The sequence below is a fragment of the Epinephelus moara genome, chromosome 20, assembly GCF_006386435.1.
Source record: "Epinephelus moara isolate mb chromosome 20, YSFRI_EMoa_1.0, whole genome shotgun sequence".
In the NCBI taxonomy this organism is placed as follows: domain Eukaryota; kingdom Metazoa; phylum Chordata; class Actinopteri; order Perciformes; family Serranidae; genus Epinephelus; species Epinephelus moara.
The window spans coordinates 16,410,254-16,429,012 of record NC_065525.1 but is presented as its reverse complement, the minus strand read 5'-3'; the positions used below and the strand labels follow the sequence as shown (position 1 = coordinate 16,429,012).

At 42.6% G+C, this 18,759-nt stretch overlaps 1 protein-coding gene across 1 annotated transcript in view; it reads left to right on the top strand.

The window, feature by feature from the left end:
• LOC126408610 (neural-cadherin-like) overlaps positions 1–18,759 on the top strand; it is a 101,148-nt gene that overhangs the window by 66,855 nt on the left and 15,534 nt on the right. Inside the window, exons 16-26 of the mRNA XM_050074273.1 lie at positions 345–488; positions 1,955–2,238; positions 2,739–4,347; positions 5,073–5,166; positions 6,006–6,190; positions 7,120–7,349; positions 7,861–8,138; positions 10,186–10,400; positions 13,239–13,366; positions 13,510–13,637; positions 16,662–16,785. Coding sequence (XP_049930230.1) covers positions 345–488; positions 1,955–2,238; positions 2,739–4,347; positions 5,073–5,166; positions 6,006–6,190; positions 7,120–7,349; positions 7,861–8,138; positions 10,186–10,400; positions 13,239–13,366; positions 13,510–13,637; positions 16,662–16,785 — 3,419 coding nt within the window. The remainder of the gene's footprint in view (positions 1–344; positions 489–1,954; positions 2,239–2,738; positions 4,348–5,072; positions 5,167–6,005; positions 6,191–7,119; positions 7,350–7,860; positions 8,139–10,185; positions 10,401–13,238; positions 13,367–13,509; positions 13,638–16,661; positions 16,786–18,759) is intronic.

Here is an 18,759-nt window from a genome sequence, read left to right as displayed (position 1 = left end):
CAGCTTGTTGAAGAGGTTTAGCTCCATTACTGTTATTCTTTCTGTTCAAAACAGTTACTCCTATAAGAACAATAAACTGTTGACAAAATGAATAATTTATGTAATTACAACACATATTTATGAGTAATGTTTTTTCTGATTTCCATGTCAATGAGGCACATTGCGTTCCGTTAAGTGCCTCTTCCCCACTAAACAGTGACAATGAATTGTAGAATCAATAAACAGATGGAGGGAGAATACACACATACCGTGTTTGCCAATGTGTGTGTGCGTGTGTGTGTGTGTGTGTGTGTGTGTGTGTGTGCTGCGCCTTTTAATCTTCTGCCATTCTGTCATTCTTGCAGACACAGCGTATGTGAGGGTTTTCATCAGCGACGTCAACGACAACAAACCAGTCTTTGCTCAGCGACTGTATGAAGTCGGTGTCGACGAGAATGCAGATGTGGGCCTGGCTGTTGTCACTGTTAGTGCTAATGACGAGGATGAAGGTATGCTTGATGAGGCAGCAGACTGAGGAAGTCCCAAGGAGATTTTACTGATGCCACTTCCTAGAATTAAAGGTTAAAGAAGCAAGCCAACCAGAACCTATATAAAAGTTTTTTGTGAGACACTTTGAAACTTCACACAAGTTTGCCAGATTGCACTTTCTTTATTTCTCACTCCCTTGAAATAACAGAAGTATTTTGGCAGCCCATCAGTCAGTTTTTCCTGCAGTGAGTTGTGTGCCAAGTACGCACCTTTTCTTTTTTCTTTTTCTTTTTTTTTTTTTTGCGAGATGCATTTGTAGCAGAATGCATAAAGTGACCCTGTGGGCAGTCTTCCCCAATCTGGCCTGAGCTCTGCTGAAATCACACTGCTGAAATCATGCGGTGTGCTAGATTTAGCAGTCGTCATTTGAGTGCTTGGTAATGCACTGTTGCACATATGTTCCAAAAAGAGTGACACGCTCCCACACAGTAGGTGGGCGGGATTTAACCAATAAAGCAGTTGCTCATCCGCCGTAGAGCGGTAGCCTAAGATCCCTTTATCAGGCATGTTTAGGTCCGTTAATCAAGTATTTATGGTGAGCGGGGGTGCAGCTTAGGCTGGGCTGCAGCGCTAATGATGAATAGCTGTGGAATAACATCAACCTCCAACATTAAAGTTGCAATGCTGTTGCAGTTGTGTCTGAGAGGCTACGCTCAATCTGTCTTGTTTAAAAACCAACACCCTGGGCTTGACTGCTGTAAGCCTGCCAGATCCCTGTGGGAGGCAGGGAGCACTTTGTCAGCTAGGGTTGTGTTAATAGTACAGATTAGTGTATTTACATGGGATTGTAGCTACTTTAACCCAACAGGATGATTGAAAACGAAGACTGTTCATTCCAGGAGATTATCTTATCTATTCCAATGTTAAACCGGTAGACTGGATGGTCTCCATGGAGACACAGAAGATAAGTTCAGATATTGACTTCCTCTTTACTAAACTACACCCCCCCCACCCACCCACCCTCTCGCGAGCCTCAAAATCATTCCCTAGAGGGCACTATTACTGTATGCTTCTTTTTACTCTCATGCTCTCCTTTACTTTTTTCAGCACTCTTTTTTAATTAGTATCTGATTAAAGCCGAGAAGACGAGCTACAACGTTTCCATTTAATTAAGCAATCAAAACAAGAAAGGGAAACATGAAAACCTACTAATGCTCAGGTCTTGGAGGAAAGGAGGTGTAATACTCTTGTGGTTACGCCGTTCTCTTATTGCTAGAATGATAGTGCTTCCGCTTAAAGTAAGAGGAAGGGACAATACTGAATTATTCAGCAGCAAACCGTTGTTAAGTCTGTTACCTTCTTGAAATATTGCTTCACTTAGGTTTCACCTCAAGATTGCAGTAACCTTGTTATAAAACAGTTAATTTGCAGAATCAGGATGGTGTTTTCACATTCTCAATCATGCATTTTGTAATTACTGCCGCAGGAGCCAATGCCAAGCTGCGCTACCAGATTACATCTGGCAACAAAGGTGGTGTGTTTGACATCGAGCCAGAAGTGGGGACGATCTTCATTGCCCAGCCTCTGGACTATGAGCAGCAGAAGAGATACAAGCTACTGGTCCTCGCCTCTGACGGGAAGTGGGAGGACTATGCAGCCGTGGTGGTTACTGTGGTCAATAAGAATGACGAGGCGCCCGTGTTCTCCATGAATGAGTACTATGGATCTGTCACAGAGGAGCTTGACGGGTCACCAGTGTTTGTACTGCAGGTGAGAGGTTGAGATGATTAAAGCTAAGAGGTTTTCACTGCAGGTTTTCCATTAATTACTATAATCCATAGATCTGTAATTATCTTGACAGCTTCACAGAATTTCAAAGTGTAGCAGTGTGTGGCAGAAAAGAACTGCTTGAATTACTATTTCAGTGTATCCACAGTCTTTTATTGTTTATACACTACCGTAGTTTGAAACATTACAGAAATATCATTCCACTAAGTTAAAGAGACAGTAGTGATGGATCCTGTGTGTGGAAACTCAGTAGTAAGACTGTCAGACCCATTCTGAGGCCAGATGCAGGAAACATGCCTGATCAGAGCTCATTGCTTCAATTTAGGTGGTCAGGAAAAAGTGCAAACACTTAAACAGGCTGTCTAAAAAATCCAAAAGCAAAGAAGACCCGGGTGACGGCTGAAAAGAGATAAGAGGAAGTAATTTGAGTTTGACTAGATGAATGAGTATCCATTTTTTTAAGAAGTTGTCTTTCTCTGCAGGTGACAGCCACTGACCCGGACAAAGACGCAGACCAGGGCGCCATACGATATTCCATTCATGGCCAAGGGGCAGAGTCACACTTCATGATCAACGACATCACGGGGGAGATGTACGCCCAGCGCACCATGGACCGAGAGGAGCGTGCCGTCTGGCGCTTTGTTGTCATGGCGACAGATGAAGAGGGCGAGGGGCTTACTGGCTTTACGGATGTTATTATCAACGTGTGGGACATCAATGACAATGCCCCCGCCTTCACGTGTGCCCCTGATAATTGCCACAGCAGTGTGGCGGAGAACTCCCCTCCTGGAACGATTGTTGTGGAAATGACAGCGGTAGACCTTGACGATGCAGCTGTAGGTCAGAACGCAATCCTCACGTACCGGATTACAGAGAATGTGCACAACGCAAACAATGCAGACCTTTTCACTATTGATTCCAGCACTGGCACTATATCTGTGGCAGCAGAGGGTCTGGACCGGGAGTCCGCTGGCAGCCACCGGCTGGTAGTGGAGGCCCGGGATGGCGGGGGTATGACAGGTACAGCCACTGCCACTATAGTGGTAACAGACATCAACGACCATGTGCCAAAGTTTAGAGAGGACCGCTGTAGTGCTCGTGTGCCTGAGAGCACTAATGAAGATGCTCCCATTCTGGAGCTGAGTGCTGTGGACCCTGACGCTGGCACATATGGACAGCTGGCCTTCAGTGTGGTGGCAGGAGACCCGGAGCAACGATTTTATATGGTCAGCCACAGACTGGAGCAGATGGGCACTTTGAGACTGAAGAAGAAGCTGGACTTTGAGAAGCCAGGGGAGCAGCGGTTTAACCTTACCATCAAGGTGGAGGACTCTGACTTCTCCAGCTTCATCCACTGTCAGGTTCTAGTAGAGGATGAGAATGACAATGCCCCTGTGTTCACCCCGATTTCCCACCTGCTCTCCCCTTTGCCCGAGGACGTAACTGTAGGAACCAGCATCATTCAGGTTGCAGCCACTGATTCCGACTCAGGCCTGAATGGGGACATTTTGTACAGCATTCTTCCTCAGTCTGACCCAGCTGGACATTTTACAGTCAGCCGAGCTGGTGTGGTCACAGTTGCCAGGCCACTGGATAGGGAGACGGTAGGGGGTTATGAGCTGGTTGTCATGGCGACAGACCGGGGTACCCCGACACTGACTGGCAGTGTCACGGTCCACTTGCCGCTGCTAGACATGAATGACAACGGGCCAGAGCTGGAGTCAGCCTATACTCCTGTGCTATGGGAGAACAGTCCAGCACCTCAAGTGGTCTGGCTCAACAGGAGCTCAACTCTGCTTCATGTTGTGGACAGAGACTCCCCAGAGCACGGGCCCCCGTTCTTTCTCTCCCTGCCCTCAATTTACTCCGTGGACTTCAACCTGCAGGATCACGGGAACGGCTCTGCCACGCTCACTGCCCTGCGGAGATTTGACAGGGAAAGGCAGAGCGAGTTCCACTTGCCGGTGATCATGACCGACAGCGGCGATCCACCAATGACAGCCACGAACACGCTCACCATCACTATTGGCGACCAGAATGATAACGCCCACCAGGCAGGAGAGAAAGATGTCTATGTGCATAGCCGCAAGGGTGAGTTGCTCGCTTCCCCTCATTTCATTCTCTTTGCCCCTTGCTTTCGCTACAGAGCTTTTCACTGCAGGCAGAGCTTGAGTGAAGAGGGGAAACTGAGGCTACAGCTGAAGGGTAAAGTTTTCACTCCCATACCTGCTCGGTGTAGTCTGGAATTCATAATTGCACTCTTCCTTTTACATTCTAACAGTGTTTTGTTATGGTAATATCGTTGTCAAATCCTTTCTCAAGTCCTCAGCACATCCTTCCCTTGCCAACCCTATATGCCTAAAGCTCATCCGAGCATCACATTATGATAAGGATCATGATTCTTCTTTGTTTGTAGTTTTTTACCCTCCAGGTGAGTTGGTAAGGTATGTTGGCTTGTTAGTGTTTTGATCGCACACTCAGCTACATGGCAGTTTTGGTAATTGTGGAAAACAGGAACGCCGTGACTCATCCTGGCTGCCATTGTTTACCCAGTTGCAGTACTCTGGCACTGCAGGTCGATAATAACATAATCCATACTGAGATAGCCCTGCTTCCTTAAGCTCCACGCTCTCTGAAGTGGAGCACTGAGAGCCTATTCATTCCAGCAGTGGGGCTCCACAGTTATGAGCATAATAAGTAGAACAGAACACAAGAATGCAAGATAAGGAGAAGAGAGGGACGAAAAGATAAGTGTTGGCATCAGCAGATTCTGTCCAGACGGAATCAATGTGTGTGTGTGTGTTTACCTTGAACAGGAAGGATGGCAAATGCGGCACTGGGGAAGGTGTATGCCCCAGATCCCGATGACTGGGACAACAAGACCTACACACTGGAGACAAGCGCAGCCAAGTAAGAGCTCTCTGTTAAATGCATATAATTTTTTTTTTTTTTTTTATGAAAACATGCTGATCTCCAAATGTGCAACACAAGTACAAGTGCTATAGCAATACAGTACCAGGAGAACTGCCAACAGTGTAGAATTGTAAAATAAAGAGGATGTGGACTCAGCATTGAGGCTGTATTTCTCTAACAAGGCCTTTTTCAATGATATCACCCAGCCTGAAACATGCCTAACAGGTACTTCTTCTAATCTTAGATCCAATTCCCTCACCTCTAATAAAAGCTACACTTTCCGAAGGGACTTTGATAATAGCTGTCAACAGTGATTGCCATTCTGGAATATGCAATCAGATTCAAACAAACTAGGCAATCTCCGTCCACCTGTATGATGTTACCGAGATGAAACAGCCAGTACGAGCACCGTCTGACTCCATCAGGGACCTTGTGCAGCTCTTCAGTATTCACACCCTCAAGATCAGATTAGAAATACCAATTGCATATTTGTTTTATTCATATAACAAATTCTGACAGTTGCCATGACAACTATAAAGCTCTTTTGGAGCGAAAGAATTTTTTTTTTTAATCTCCTTCTTGGCGTTTTTCCTTTTTCTTTTTTGTTTTTTTTCCGCTCAATATGGATTCGCATTAACTTCCTGCTGGATTAAACCCAGGTACCGTTGACCAATTCTCTCCTTGTCTGTCTGCCATCTGTCAGCTGTTTTTTCTCTGAACAAGAACTTAGCGGGGGGGGGGGGGAAAGGAAGCCACTTGTCTTTTTTTCCATTTCTTTCTTTCATCTTCCTCTGAAGCCGTCCTCCACTACTTAACAGATCCTCTGCTTTCCTCAGATACTTCAGTCTGAACCAGAGCTCCGGAGTGCTGACTGTCCGCCAGAACACTCCAGCAGGCAGCTACTGGTTGAGGGTCGGGGTGTCTGATGGGGTGTGGCCCGATGTGTACTCAGGGGTCAGAGTTCATGTCAGAGAGCTGGAGGAAAAGGCCATCCTGTCGTCCGCCTCGCTGCGCTTGACCGGTAACATTAGCAGAAACACTGACTCACTGGTGGCATAAACACTGTTAATTTTCAATCATGTGTTGCCTTCAGGTATATAGACGTGGCTGTGTCTCCACATCAACCCCCAAACCAGTCGAGACAATATTGAATATTATTCAAGTGGATTCCCTGTCTCAGTGATCCTCCACAAAATAGAAAAGTTGCTCTTTGTTGCTTCTGTTGTTCAATTCCTTTTTGAAGCTGATGTTGAAAGAGACAGCATCTGCCACAGGCATGAATAAATTGGTACTTTTCATTGACTGATTATCAGGTTGTCAATCCAGTTAACGCTGAAATAATAGGCTGTCAGGAGAAATTTTTACACTTGCATTATTTAACATTTCTAAGCATTGTAAAGCAACCTTTCACACTGCTTGGTGGTAATGGTTTCCTTCTTCGTCTTATTCTTTAACACTTTGAAGTTGGTGTTAGAGTGTTCATTTCTCCGTCAGTCTCTCAGAGCAAATCGGAGTTATAAAGGTCAATTTAGAAGTGTCAGGTAAAGTCCTTGACATTTAAAAAGCCATTCGGCGAACAGAGTCGAAGGCTATTATGGATGCCTCTGACTCCAAGTCATTATCATTTTTGGAGATTAAAGATGACTGCCCACATTCTCCGGATATTATTGGAAGGTGGCACCACAAATGTGATTGATTCTCCGGTCATTAGAATATTTTGTACAAAGCAGCTCCTCAAGACCCTTACTTTAGTTCGGCGAGGAAATGAAACGATTTTTACTTGACTGCATCACGACTCATTCACCTTATGGATGATTCAGTGAGGAAGTGGATCAATAAAGGGAGATGTTAGGCTACCTCTTGTGCTAATGGAATCAGGAACTCAGAAGACTTTGATCAACTCCATAGTTGTCATTGACGAGTCAGTAGTTCTCTCTTTGTCTCCTGAAGGCATAACAGCGAGAGATTTTATCGACTCTCACGTCGAGGGGAAGAGTCGGCTGGAGACGTTCTGGGACTTCCTGTCTGAAACCCTGTCTGTCAGACCGGGGAGCATCAACATTTTCAGCATAGCAGACAGGGAGGAGAAGACTGTGGACATCCATTTCTATGTGCTAACTGATAATGGCTACCTGCGCCCAGAGAAGCTGCATGCCGTCCTCAGCGCACATAAAAAGAAGGTATATATACCATCGTGTCTGATAGATAGAGATCAATGCTCATATATCAAGTGATACTCCCGGGAGCTTGAGGGGAAGCGATAACGGGGCTTTTTATCTGCCCTTTTATTTCCACACCAACTTTCTGTCTGTTTACTGCCTGGCCCTGTCATGTCTCTTTGTCTCTCCCATTCATTTCTTCTCCATGTCTCCTTTCTTTATTTTAATCGCTTTCTTTCTTTCATGTTTTGATCGTGCATCATTTTGACTCCCCCGTCTCTCCTAACTATATGTCTTTCTCCTTTAAAAACAACCAGTTATTGAATATTAAAATAATTTATGTAGATTACGCCCTGCCTTCCTCTTTTGCATGGCTTGTCAGGTCTTTTATCCCTCCAAATGTATATCACTGTGTACCCCGCACCACCCACATTGGAGATACAAAATCGTTGTATCTTCACTGACAATTATTGTAATTCCTATTTCTGTCTCCCGCATCTCCTCCCTTCTTCCCTTCTCTGACTCTCCGCAGCTGCAGTCACTGCTGCGTTTGAATGTGAGCCAGGTGCAGGTAGACGAGTGTGTGCGCGCAGACTGCAAGACATCCGGCGGCTGCTCCACACAGTTAGGCATCAGTGACTCGCCCACCCTGGTAGACTCAGGTGCTTTATCCCTGGTGTCAGTGAAGGTGACATCCTCAGCTGTGTGTGGCTGCGCTGCCAGGGAAATGACCCACCAGCCCTGCTCCTCCTACGCCAGTAACCCCTGCCTTAACGGGGGAACCTGCGTCGACACCCAGAGCGGGTACAGGTGAGAGGCATGTGTGCAGATGTTCAGGAGCACTGAAACTGGGGGGAGGTCTTATAGGAAAGGAAACAGGAATAGGAGTTTTCCTCATGTGCTGCAGTCATCTCTCCAGTCCTGTCATACTAACTCTAAGAGTGACATCTTGGAAAATGAGTCCAGAATTATTAAACTTTCCCCTTGTGAGAAAAATCTCCTTCACCTGCAACTTGACCTAACTTGCTTGAGCTGCTCTGCTGTGTTGTCAGCTGAATATAGAGTAGCAGGATTTTCAAAAGGCTTTGGGCTATTTGCAATTGAAGCAATATGCATGTATGTGCATATCATTTTTAAAACTGGACTCTTGAGTGTATCTTGCCAAGATGATTAAATTAGGTCTCTAGATATATAGCCTGATATTGAAATTTTAAAAAATTTGGTGTGCTGTGTTTTGCAGATCGTAAAAGTAAATAACGAACAGAGCCTTTGTATCAAGTACTTTGAACATTAACGCTTAATATTTATAAATGGCTGTAGTCAATAGAAACAGCTTTAAATTCAAGCGCATAGGTCTCTGTGGGAATCGTATCACAGAAGAAACAGCACGCAGTTCATTTCATGCACACACTAATGCCCAGATTAAATAAATATAGGGCAAGGGGATTAGTACAACTCTGGCCCCCCTCTATGCTCACAACTTCTCAAAATCTCATTTAATGCCATTTACTTCATGTAACAGTGTACAGAACACTCTTTTCCTTCTTTTATCTCTTAAATTGTCTCTGCTGCAGTTGATCGGCACGCTGCTGAGAAAAGCCCTTGTTCTGTAAGAAGACCATCTTCCCGTATGTGCTATATGTGCCCTCTTGTGAATGCAGTACAACCATAAGAATCCAATTTTTGGTTCAACCCTCTGTTGAAGGAGCTTAACAGGCAACCTCAGACGGCAGCCGATCAGATATTGTCAGTCAGAAGTGAGAAAAACATGCCCTGCACTTCTTGATTTGGATTGGCACTGCTCTCATGAGTCACATGAAAGAGCTGTAAAAAGAGTGAGGTGCTGCGCACGGCGTGTGCATATGTATGCATAAGGCTACACTCCGCCTAAGCCGTCCCTTTTGCTGCGTATGGATCAGTATTCCTGACATGTGTTACCCCTCTGCAGAATAAACAGCGATGGGGAGAAACAGCCCCTAACGGCCTCAGTACACACAGCCTTCCTCAGACACTGCATGAAAATAGATGGCTTTGACATTATCAGCAAAGCCAGCTTGTCTCACATGCCTACATTGGAGGGGATAGGATGAGATCAACTGGTCCCTTCCATCCTCGCCATCGGTGTGATGGAATGGGCTGTTTTTCATCGCTGCATGTATCTCTGCCTTTATGGTGTTTTTGTGCGATTATTAATATTTAGCATTACGGTCTCACACACAAACACGGTGAAGATAGGCATGGAAAACATTTCATTTCCAGTTTCTGCAAGAGCAGTGATCCCTAACACTCAAGCTCTAATCAAAGTAGATAAGTACAAGAAGAGGCAATTGCACAGATATCAAGCAAAGCGTGTAATACCTTAAGAATGGGAAGGGGGCGAGTGGGGATAAGTGAGAAAAAGTCCAGGAAATCAGCGGTGGTACGGCGCATAGAAAAGTGAGAGAAATAGAATTAATTATCTCCTAACAAAGGAGATGTGATGTGCCGAGCAGGAACAGTCTCTGGGGGTTCAGCTTGGGCAGCTGTGATAGATAAAGAATAGACCGGAGTAATGTTGTGTTCATAGCTAATTGATTTAATGTACAATTGAATATTCAGGGCCTCGTTGCTAATGCAAACAATTGATTCATAAGATCGCCTTCTTAGCTGCCTGTGGACCGCAGCACGCTGGAGCAAAGTCAAAACCCCCTCTTGTGTGAATCAACAATACTGTCACGTCCACAACAGAACAGTCACCATGCTCAGATCCAGAGATTGGACAGTGTGAAGATTTCACAGAGCACAACACATGAATGACACTGATTGTTTCTTTCCCCTTGATTTTCCTCACTTTTTTTTTGTTTTCTCTGTGCTACAGGTGCCACTGCCCCCCGCAGCTTGAAGGGCCAGACTGTCAGCAGACAAGACTGAGTTTCCTTGGCAACAGCTATGCCTGGTTTCCCCCCATAAGGCCGTGCTTTGATAGCCATCTTTCATTGGAGTTCATGACAGAGGAAGACGATGGACTGCTACTGTACGCCGGCCCGTTGGCCACTCTGCTGCCTGGGGAATCCGAGGACTACATGGCCATAGGTAAAGAATGAGTCTGGATAATTAGATGCGTGCTGCCAAGGGATCCGTCGGCCATTATTGCACTAAAACTTGGAACTTAATTTTGTGTGTTTAATTACTGGGTGGTGGCTAATCAGATATATGAGGCAAATTTTGTTCGTTAGTGTACTGCTGAGGGAGACGAGTACTCACCCTACTGAGTTCTGCAGTAAGTGCTTAATGTGCTGCTACACGGGCAGCCCAGTTTTACTGTCTAATGTGTGTGTAACACTTTATCATGTGCTACGAGGAATTATATTTCTGCTTACCCTCTGCATCGGTGTCACAGCAGTGCTTCCGCTGAACCGACTCTATGACTGGTGGACATTCAATGTCTCAGTCAAGGACACGTCAGCAGGGTTTATTCTTGCTGACACAAAGGCTCAACCTGAATCCTCCAGGTGAAGGACAGCAGTAAACATTACATCAAACTGAACAGGTGATTGGGTGTTGTGGCGGCGACATGTAAGGCTTCCTACTTACAAAGTGTTTATAAATAGCATCCCAATTGAAAAAGACTTTCAGTGCAATCTGACCTACATTACTGTAAGCATTCATTTAGCTGTTGGTAGTATGGGTAGTGGTGTCTTTTTTAATAAACTAAATAGCAGAGGTAATAAAATTCATAGAGCGCAGTAAAACCAAAAAGGCACTGGATGTCAATATGACGTCAGAGAGGCGTTGGACTCTGTAAAAGACGTTGGGTTTTGTTTTTCATACCTTAGAACCATCCATCCATCCATTTTCGTAACCGCTTATCCTCTTGAGGGTGGCATGGAGGCTGGAGCCTATCCCAGCTGACAATGGGCAAGAGGCGGGGTACACCCTGGACAGGTTGCCAGACTATCACAGGGCTGACAGTCACCAATTAACCTGCATGTCTTTGGACTGTGGGAGGAAGCCAGAGTACCTGCAGAAAACCCACACTGACACGGGGAGAACATGCAAGTGCTGCACAGAGGGGCTCCCTCCTGTGATCGAACCAGGAATCCCTCTTGCTGTGAGGCGACACTGCTAACCACTACACTGCCGTGCCGCCCTACCTCAGAACCAAATGTCGTTATTCTACGTCAAGAGGTCATTGGCATGAGATGTTTGGAAGATGTTACATTTTGCAACACAACTTAATACCAACAAAATACAAGCATTATCTGTCGTCAGTATTCTAGGTCAAATTGACGTTGGCATTAGACATCCTGTCATTGCATTGTGGTCACCCGACGTCACAACCTAAATTTAACCGAAAATCAGCGTCTAAAATGGTGCTGGCCAGCTGGGAAAGCTTTAAATAATAAAGATAGGTTTTAAAGTAATGTTGGAAATATTATGCAGATTATGAGTGATTATAAAATGTGATAGCAACCAGTCTAAATCATCTTTTTGTGCTGTGCTGCAGGCAGCTATGACGGGGTAAATGCTCAGTCTCTCTTGCATAAACACAGGCACACACTTATACATAGATATGCACAATCTCCAATTACCATTTTCTCTCTCCATAATTGATTTTGTTTTTACACTAGGGCTAACTGGAACTCACCACTGTGAGCTGTATGAGAATGTGGGGTGGACTTCTCTCACATTGCCTCCTTTTAGTTTCTAAGGCATTGCTAGGGAAGTTACACTTCTACCTCACTTCTCTTTTAAAAATCAAATCCATCTCTCATCACAAACTCACAGGAATTTTTATCCCTTGAAACTCCTCAGATCACTGCTGACCTTGGTAAATTAGCTTTTAGTTTTTTCGCACTTATTAAATGGAGTAAGTTAGAAGAGGTATTTAAATTAGACAGATGTCATTAGATCATTTCAAGTGTATGCTAGATGATATGGTTGTTTTACAATGCTCCTGTTTTGGTTGATTGACAAATATGATAGTTATTTATGGCAGATTTTGCTTTTGTTGTTTAACTTTTTCATCTTTTTACAGTTTTTTTTATTGCTGTTTATAATTCTTGATAGACATTGCTGCTAGTTATTTGTTTTAATGGACTTTTTCATCATTTTATTGCAGTTGCTATCATATATTTGTGTCCTTCTAGCCTGTTGAATGTGAACTCAGGGCATTGCTGTGAAAGAGTTTAATGCTCAGTCAATTTTCCCAGAATAAACAATGGTTTGTTGATGAACTTAAAGGGTTGGTTTACCCAAATTACACAGAAAATACATATTTTCTCATTTACGACTTGCGGTATCTACCCATGCAGATAGTCTTGTGTTGTGTTTTGAGATATCCGTCTCTCTGATTCCTGCCTCTACCCCAATATAATGAAGGTTAATTCAATTTCATTTGTGGGGCTCCAATCATTTTAAAAATGAGATTTGAAAAAAAAAAAATCTAATTCCAGAAACAGTGTCATCAGTGCTGCATAATTCACAGAGCTGGCTGTGAACTTTAATTTGGATGAACCGACCCTTTAATTAATTCTTATTTCCTATTTCATGTTTAAGTGTGAGTGTTTTCCATCGCCTTGTTTCTGGTGAGCACATGGCTTCGGATTCACTGCTACAATCCAGCTGTCTTATACTGTCGTTCTCTCTTTTTAAGTTCGTACTGTGAGGTGAGATGCTTTCATACATCCCATGGGTTTTTTGCCGTGCCTGTATGAACTAGTAATTTGCATCTTGCCTCTTTTTTCTTTATTTCAGATACATTTCATCACAGTTTTCTTGACCTTGCTTGTACATTTTGTCAGTGCGAGCAAGTTAAGCTGTTTTTCTATCCTACAAATCTCTAACAGCATTTTTGAGTGAAAAAGATTTGATTCAGGTATAATGATCTTGATTTACATCGAAGTAAATTCTTAACTTTGTTTTCCTCAGAGCTGATTGGTGGGACACCTAGTCTGAAAATTAACCATGGCTCTGGCACATTGGTCCTCCAGTTAACAAATAATATCGGGGTGACGGACAGACGCTGGCATCGCCTTGATGTGAGAAGCAACAGCAAAGTAAGAGACATGTCATTCTCTTTTTCTCCCTGTCTCAGATTGAAATTCATGCTGTAATTATTAAAGAGCGCCTGGCTAAAATATACTCATACATCCACATGTACAGCAGCTATGACCTCTCTCCACTCTCACCCAATTTAAAGGAAGTGCGCTTCACTCTTGATCGATGTTCCACTGCGATTATCATGGAGACGGAAGGCGTGGACTCATGGGCAATGACAGAGGACCGCTCCTCCTGTGAAATCCGAGGGGTCACACCCAACAGGGACAAGTAAGATCAATGACTGGAACGTCTGACCAGCACTGCACAGTATAAATACCAAGCGCTCCTTCTGAATCCTAAAGGGAGCCGATAAGTACTAAGGTCATGGGATAAAAAACGCATTGTATTCATTATATTTTATAATAGATGCATGAACGTATAGGCAAGTAAATAAATGTGGCTACATGTTTATTTTGAAGAACCCTTGTGTTTATGGTTGTAGCCAACAATTAGGGTTTAGAAATTCTCCAGGGGTCCTTCTGGGGTTTTCCTGTGGTTGCAAACTATTAATCTTCTAAGGTTTTGTTCTCCTCACTGTTTTTATATCTAAAAGGATGCTTGGCCCAGAGGGACAGTGTCTTAGTGCCCCATGTCCCCACAGGGGTAAACAATCCTATATAGAGTGCAGCATTAGCAGTCACAGACGCAGCAGTTTGCAGAGTGGTAAAAGAGAAAAATGAGGAATAAAGTCAGTTTTTAAATATGGATGTGATAACAACACTGCATATAGTGTTTATGAAGGATATTCTGGCTTCACTGGATAGAGGCTATGTACATTCTACCCTATTAGACTAGTAGCATTTTAATGATCAGGGCTGCAACTAATCATTATTTTCTTTGTTGCTTAATCTGTTGATTGTTTCTTGATCAATTGATTTGTTTTTTTTTGGTCTGTAAAATGTCAGAGAATAGCAAAAAATGTGGATCAGTGTTTCCCACAGCCCAAAATGACGTCCTTATAGGTCTTTTTTGGCTATTCATTCAATAGTTGACAAGTTATCGATTAATCGAATATGTTGACAGCTCTATTAATGATATTGATATTTAATTCTGTTTATAATGTGCTGGCATGCGGAACTTACTTGGTCACATGTGTAATACAGGTGTTGTGACACACAATTTACGTAACATCGCAGCCCAGTAATATTGATATAGGACTGAAAGATTAGATGAAGAAGTAGTAGTAGTGGTAGTAGAGGTGGTGCTACATAACTGAAACTAACATTTGAATCAAGACTATTTTCAATATTTACCACTTTATTTATTGTTTTTTTGATTAACTGCTAAATAGTTTAATGCATTATATGTGAAAAAACTGACAAAAACAGTGTCCTTTCAATAGTTCCTATAGCCTAAGGTGGTGTTTTCAGGATACTTGTTTTGGCTGACCACTAGTCCAAACTTCAAGGAAATTCAGTCATATTTTATGAATTTAAAGGAATACCTCAACCAGAAAATGACCATTTGTAAATCAGTTATGCCATTTTACCTTGAATTTGTCAAGAAGATGTTGTATTTCTCACATCTACATAAAAAATACTGATGTAGTGGGGATGACATTTAACACCAGAAAACCATATAAAAACATTTACAAACTCTCACACAACTCCAGGTTTCATTTATCCAGTCGAATCTCTGTCTCATTGTGTCATGCGGATTACTGTTAATTTATTATGCTGATCTGTTCTGTACGACATCTATTGCACGTCTGTCCGTCCTGGAAGAGGGATCCCTCCTCAGTTGCTCTTCCTGAGGTTTCTACCGTTTTTTTTCCCCGTTAAAGGGTTTTTTTTGGGGAGTTTTTCCTTATCCACTGCGAGGGTCATAAGGACAAAGGGATGTTGTATGCTGTAAAGCCCTGTGAGGCAAATTGTGATTTGTGATATTGGGCTTTATAAATAAAATTGAATTGAATTGAATTGAATTGAATGCTTGGTGCTTCCCAAACACATGCATTTTCACTAAAAAACCTTGGTATTAGAGTCTGGCCTTGACGAGAGCATAGTTTCACTTAAAGTTCAGTTTCAGTTTTTTTGCAAAATTGTTTTCAAAGTACCAAGCATACGACTGAATAAACAGAGATTGAGATTATACTGCAGGAGTTGTGTGAGAGTTTGTAAACGGATGTTTTTATATGGTTTTGCTGTTAAACGTGGTCCTCAGTTAGTCAAAAAAATCAATGTATTTACCGATTTCTGTGGAGGCATGTGAGAAAAACAAAATTTTACTCATAAATTCAAGGTAACAAGACTTAACTAATTGAATTACAAATGGTCATTTTGTGCGTGAAGCACTCCTTTAAGAAGGCTCTTGTTCTCTCAACATAAAAAAGAGTTAAGCCCCTCCCTCTGGTATATTAAACAAACATGCATTGTCTTACGCTTCATGTTCAGAAAACCGTGTCTAAAGAGGTGTTTATGTACAAGCTGCATGCAGTTATTTATTGAAATCAAATCAAATAGTGAAACAGACCATTTTAAGCTCACAGTGTTCAATTTTTGTCCTCTCTGGAGGGAAGAAACTGTTGATGAAATCCTCCCATATAATTCTTAAAATACCAATTAATCTTTCTGACTATGCTTCCGCACATAGTCACAGCTGAGTTTGTTTTCTCCCATCGTGGGCTCGGCCTGGCACTGTGCTCATTGTTTTGTTGTGTAATTAAGCTTTGAGTTTATGAAGTTAAACAATGTACATAAGGGCTTTACCACTGCTATTCATTTTAATAACTCGTAACAAAAAAAACCTCACTGTGTTTGAGTTTCAACTTATTAGGTAGTACAAATAGTTATGTTGAACATTAAACAAAACATGTTAAACAGGGAATGAACTTGTTAACAAGCTGAAATTAGCATTAAAAACATTCAGTTTTATGTCATTTGTGCAGACAGTTTTGAAGATGCTAAGAGCTGCTGTGCTGAATCAGTTTGTGTTTTGACCGTTTCAGGCAAATGTAATTTACCCGTTGTACATTTATTTTCACTATAAGGGGAAAAAAACAAGAAAAAGATGTCATATTTGTTGTCAGAGAGCTGTAACAGTGATGACAGCCTCAGCAGGAAAAGAATGAAACCATGAATTTTAACCTTGACAGCTCATATGGTGTGTGTGTTCCTTCTCTTCTGCCTGCGTTCTTGTTCCTTTATATTGAGAGTTGTGTTCTGAATTTTAACCTTGAGAACTTGCATGGTGCTGTTCCCTCTTTCTTCTTCTCTGTTTGCTTTTTTATTGAGAGTTGCTTTTCTTTCCCAGGTATCTGAATGGAAGTCATGTACTGCAGCTCGGAGGGGTCAATGAGAACATTTCCTATGAATACCCACAGCTGCAGCACAAACACTATACTGGATGTATAAGAAACCTGCATGTGGACAGCAAGGTACTGTGTGGAGCTGGCAGAGTTTAGTAAATACGCATGGGGCCTGTTTATGAAGCCAGGTGTATATGAGTAGATTGCTGTATTGTATTGTTGTAATTATTCTTTACCTGTTTGGGTGGCAGGCCACACAGGTGCTGGAGGATCTATGTTGTTTCTTTACTTTTTTATTGCAGAAATACTGTGTATACTTCAGCACAGCTATTTATATGAAAGGACTGTGGCGCAAGAAGCACTTAAATAGTTTACTTCAGTAAAAGCAGTAATACAACAACCTCAACACTAAAAGGAATAATTTGCCGATTTTCAACCATCTTTTTATCGCAACAATGTGGGTAGTGTGAATGAACCCAATCAATCAATAAATCAATTTGTTTCTCACATAAAATTAGACAAAATACAGTTCCAGTAAAATTCTGCTAGTTCCATCAACTTGTGCATCATAAACATACTGTAATAGTGAATATAAGATTATGAAGCTGGGCAGAGTCTTGACTCACGATCCTTGTGGCCTGAGGGTAGAAGCTCTTCCTGAGCCTCTCAGTGCTGGCCTGGTTCAACCGGTACCTTCTTCCCCGACCTCAGCAGAAAGAAAAGGCAGTTATCCAGGTGGTTGGGATCTTTTATGATTCTCCTGGCCTTATTTTTGCAGTGCCCGGTGTAAACATTCTTTAGGCAGGGTGGAGCAGCGCCTATAGTGTGCTCTACTATATTAACCACTGTTTGCAGGGCCTTGTGGTCTTGTTTGGTGCTGTTGTTATATCAGGCAGTGATGTTCCCAGTCCAGATGCTCTCGATATTGCAGAGTAGAAATTCCTCAATGTCTGAGGGGATACCTAGAATTTCCTCAAGGGTCTGAGGTGACACAGTCTCTGCCTTGCCTTTCTTACCACTGAGTCAGTATGCATCACTCAGGGCAGGTCCTCAGTGACATGGACACAGAGGTACTTAAAGCTGTCCACCCTTTCAGCCGAGGATATTAAGGGGGGTGTAGTTCCTCTGCTGCTTCTTCCCAAAGTCCACTGTCATCTCTTTAGTTTTGCCCACGTGCAGGAGGAGATTGTTTCCTCGGTCCTCTGCTTCCTTCAGTGGTAAACTTCCCTCCATCTTACCAGCACCCAGATCTCTTTGCTCGTCTCCAAGCTTTAGAGCCATTTTCGCTGGCTCTAGGGTTTTGCTCAAACTACAGATTGTACTTCTGTATTTTTGTACGCTCATTACTATGTCAATCTCGGGCCTAATTCCAATCAAACGGTAAAACTAGGCAGTGCTGATTAAATATGAACCAAGATTCTGTTACTGCATTGCTTATTTCTCACCTAAAATGTTTTCAGAAACATATTTAACTAAAGCTTTTACTTTAATTCAAGATATTGTTTGATATTGTTTCCTGTATCAAAACGGACAAGCTCCTATTATGTCACCCACCAGTTTTCACTGGTCATATAGTGCCAGTTTCAGAAGTATTTGCATCTTTCTATCGCATAGATGGTCTAGTTTTATGAAAAGACCATCTTTTCAGCAGTGAAATACTTCTTTAGAGAGCAGGTTCATTTTCTTTTCTTTTTTATTAAATTTATATTATATTTATTTGTGAGGTTTTTATATGATTCTGTAGCTTCCCAGTAATGTTCCTTATGTATTTAAATCCCAACATTCAAGTTCTGGTTGAAGCACATATGTCAAAATTCTGTTTTTCTGAGCCCACCTGAAAACGTTTTCCCACATGACCTTACATGGGTTTCTGCATAATTATGTTACTATTTTTACCCCCTCCCAGCCCATCTAATTTGCCACTTTGTGAGTGAGCCCAGCCTTTTTGAGAACTGTGTGTTATAGATCCACCAATTTAGCTATATGCCTCTAACTCCCTAAATGGCACGGAAGCTAAGCAATGTACTGCTGTGTGCGCCACGTTAGTTCGGATTCACTAAAGTCACACAATAACACAACTAACCCATCAAGGCAGCGACAGAC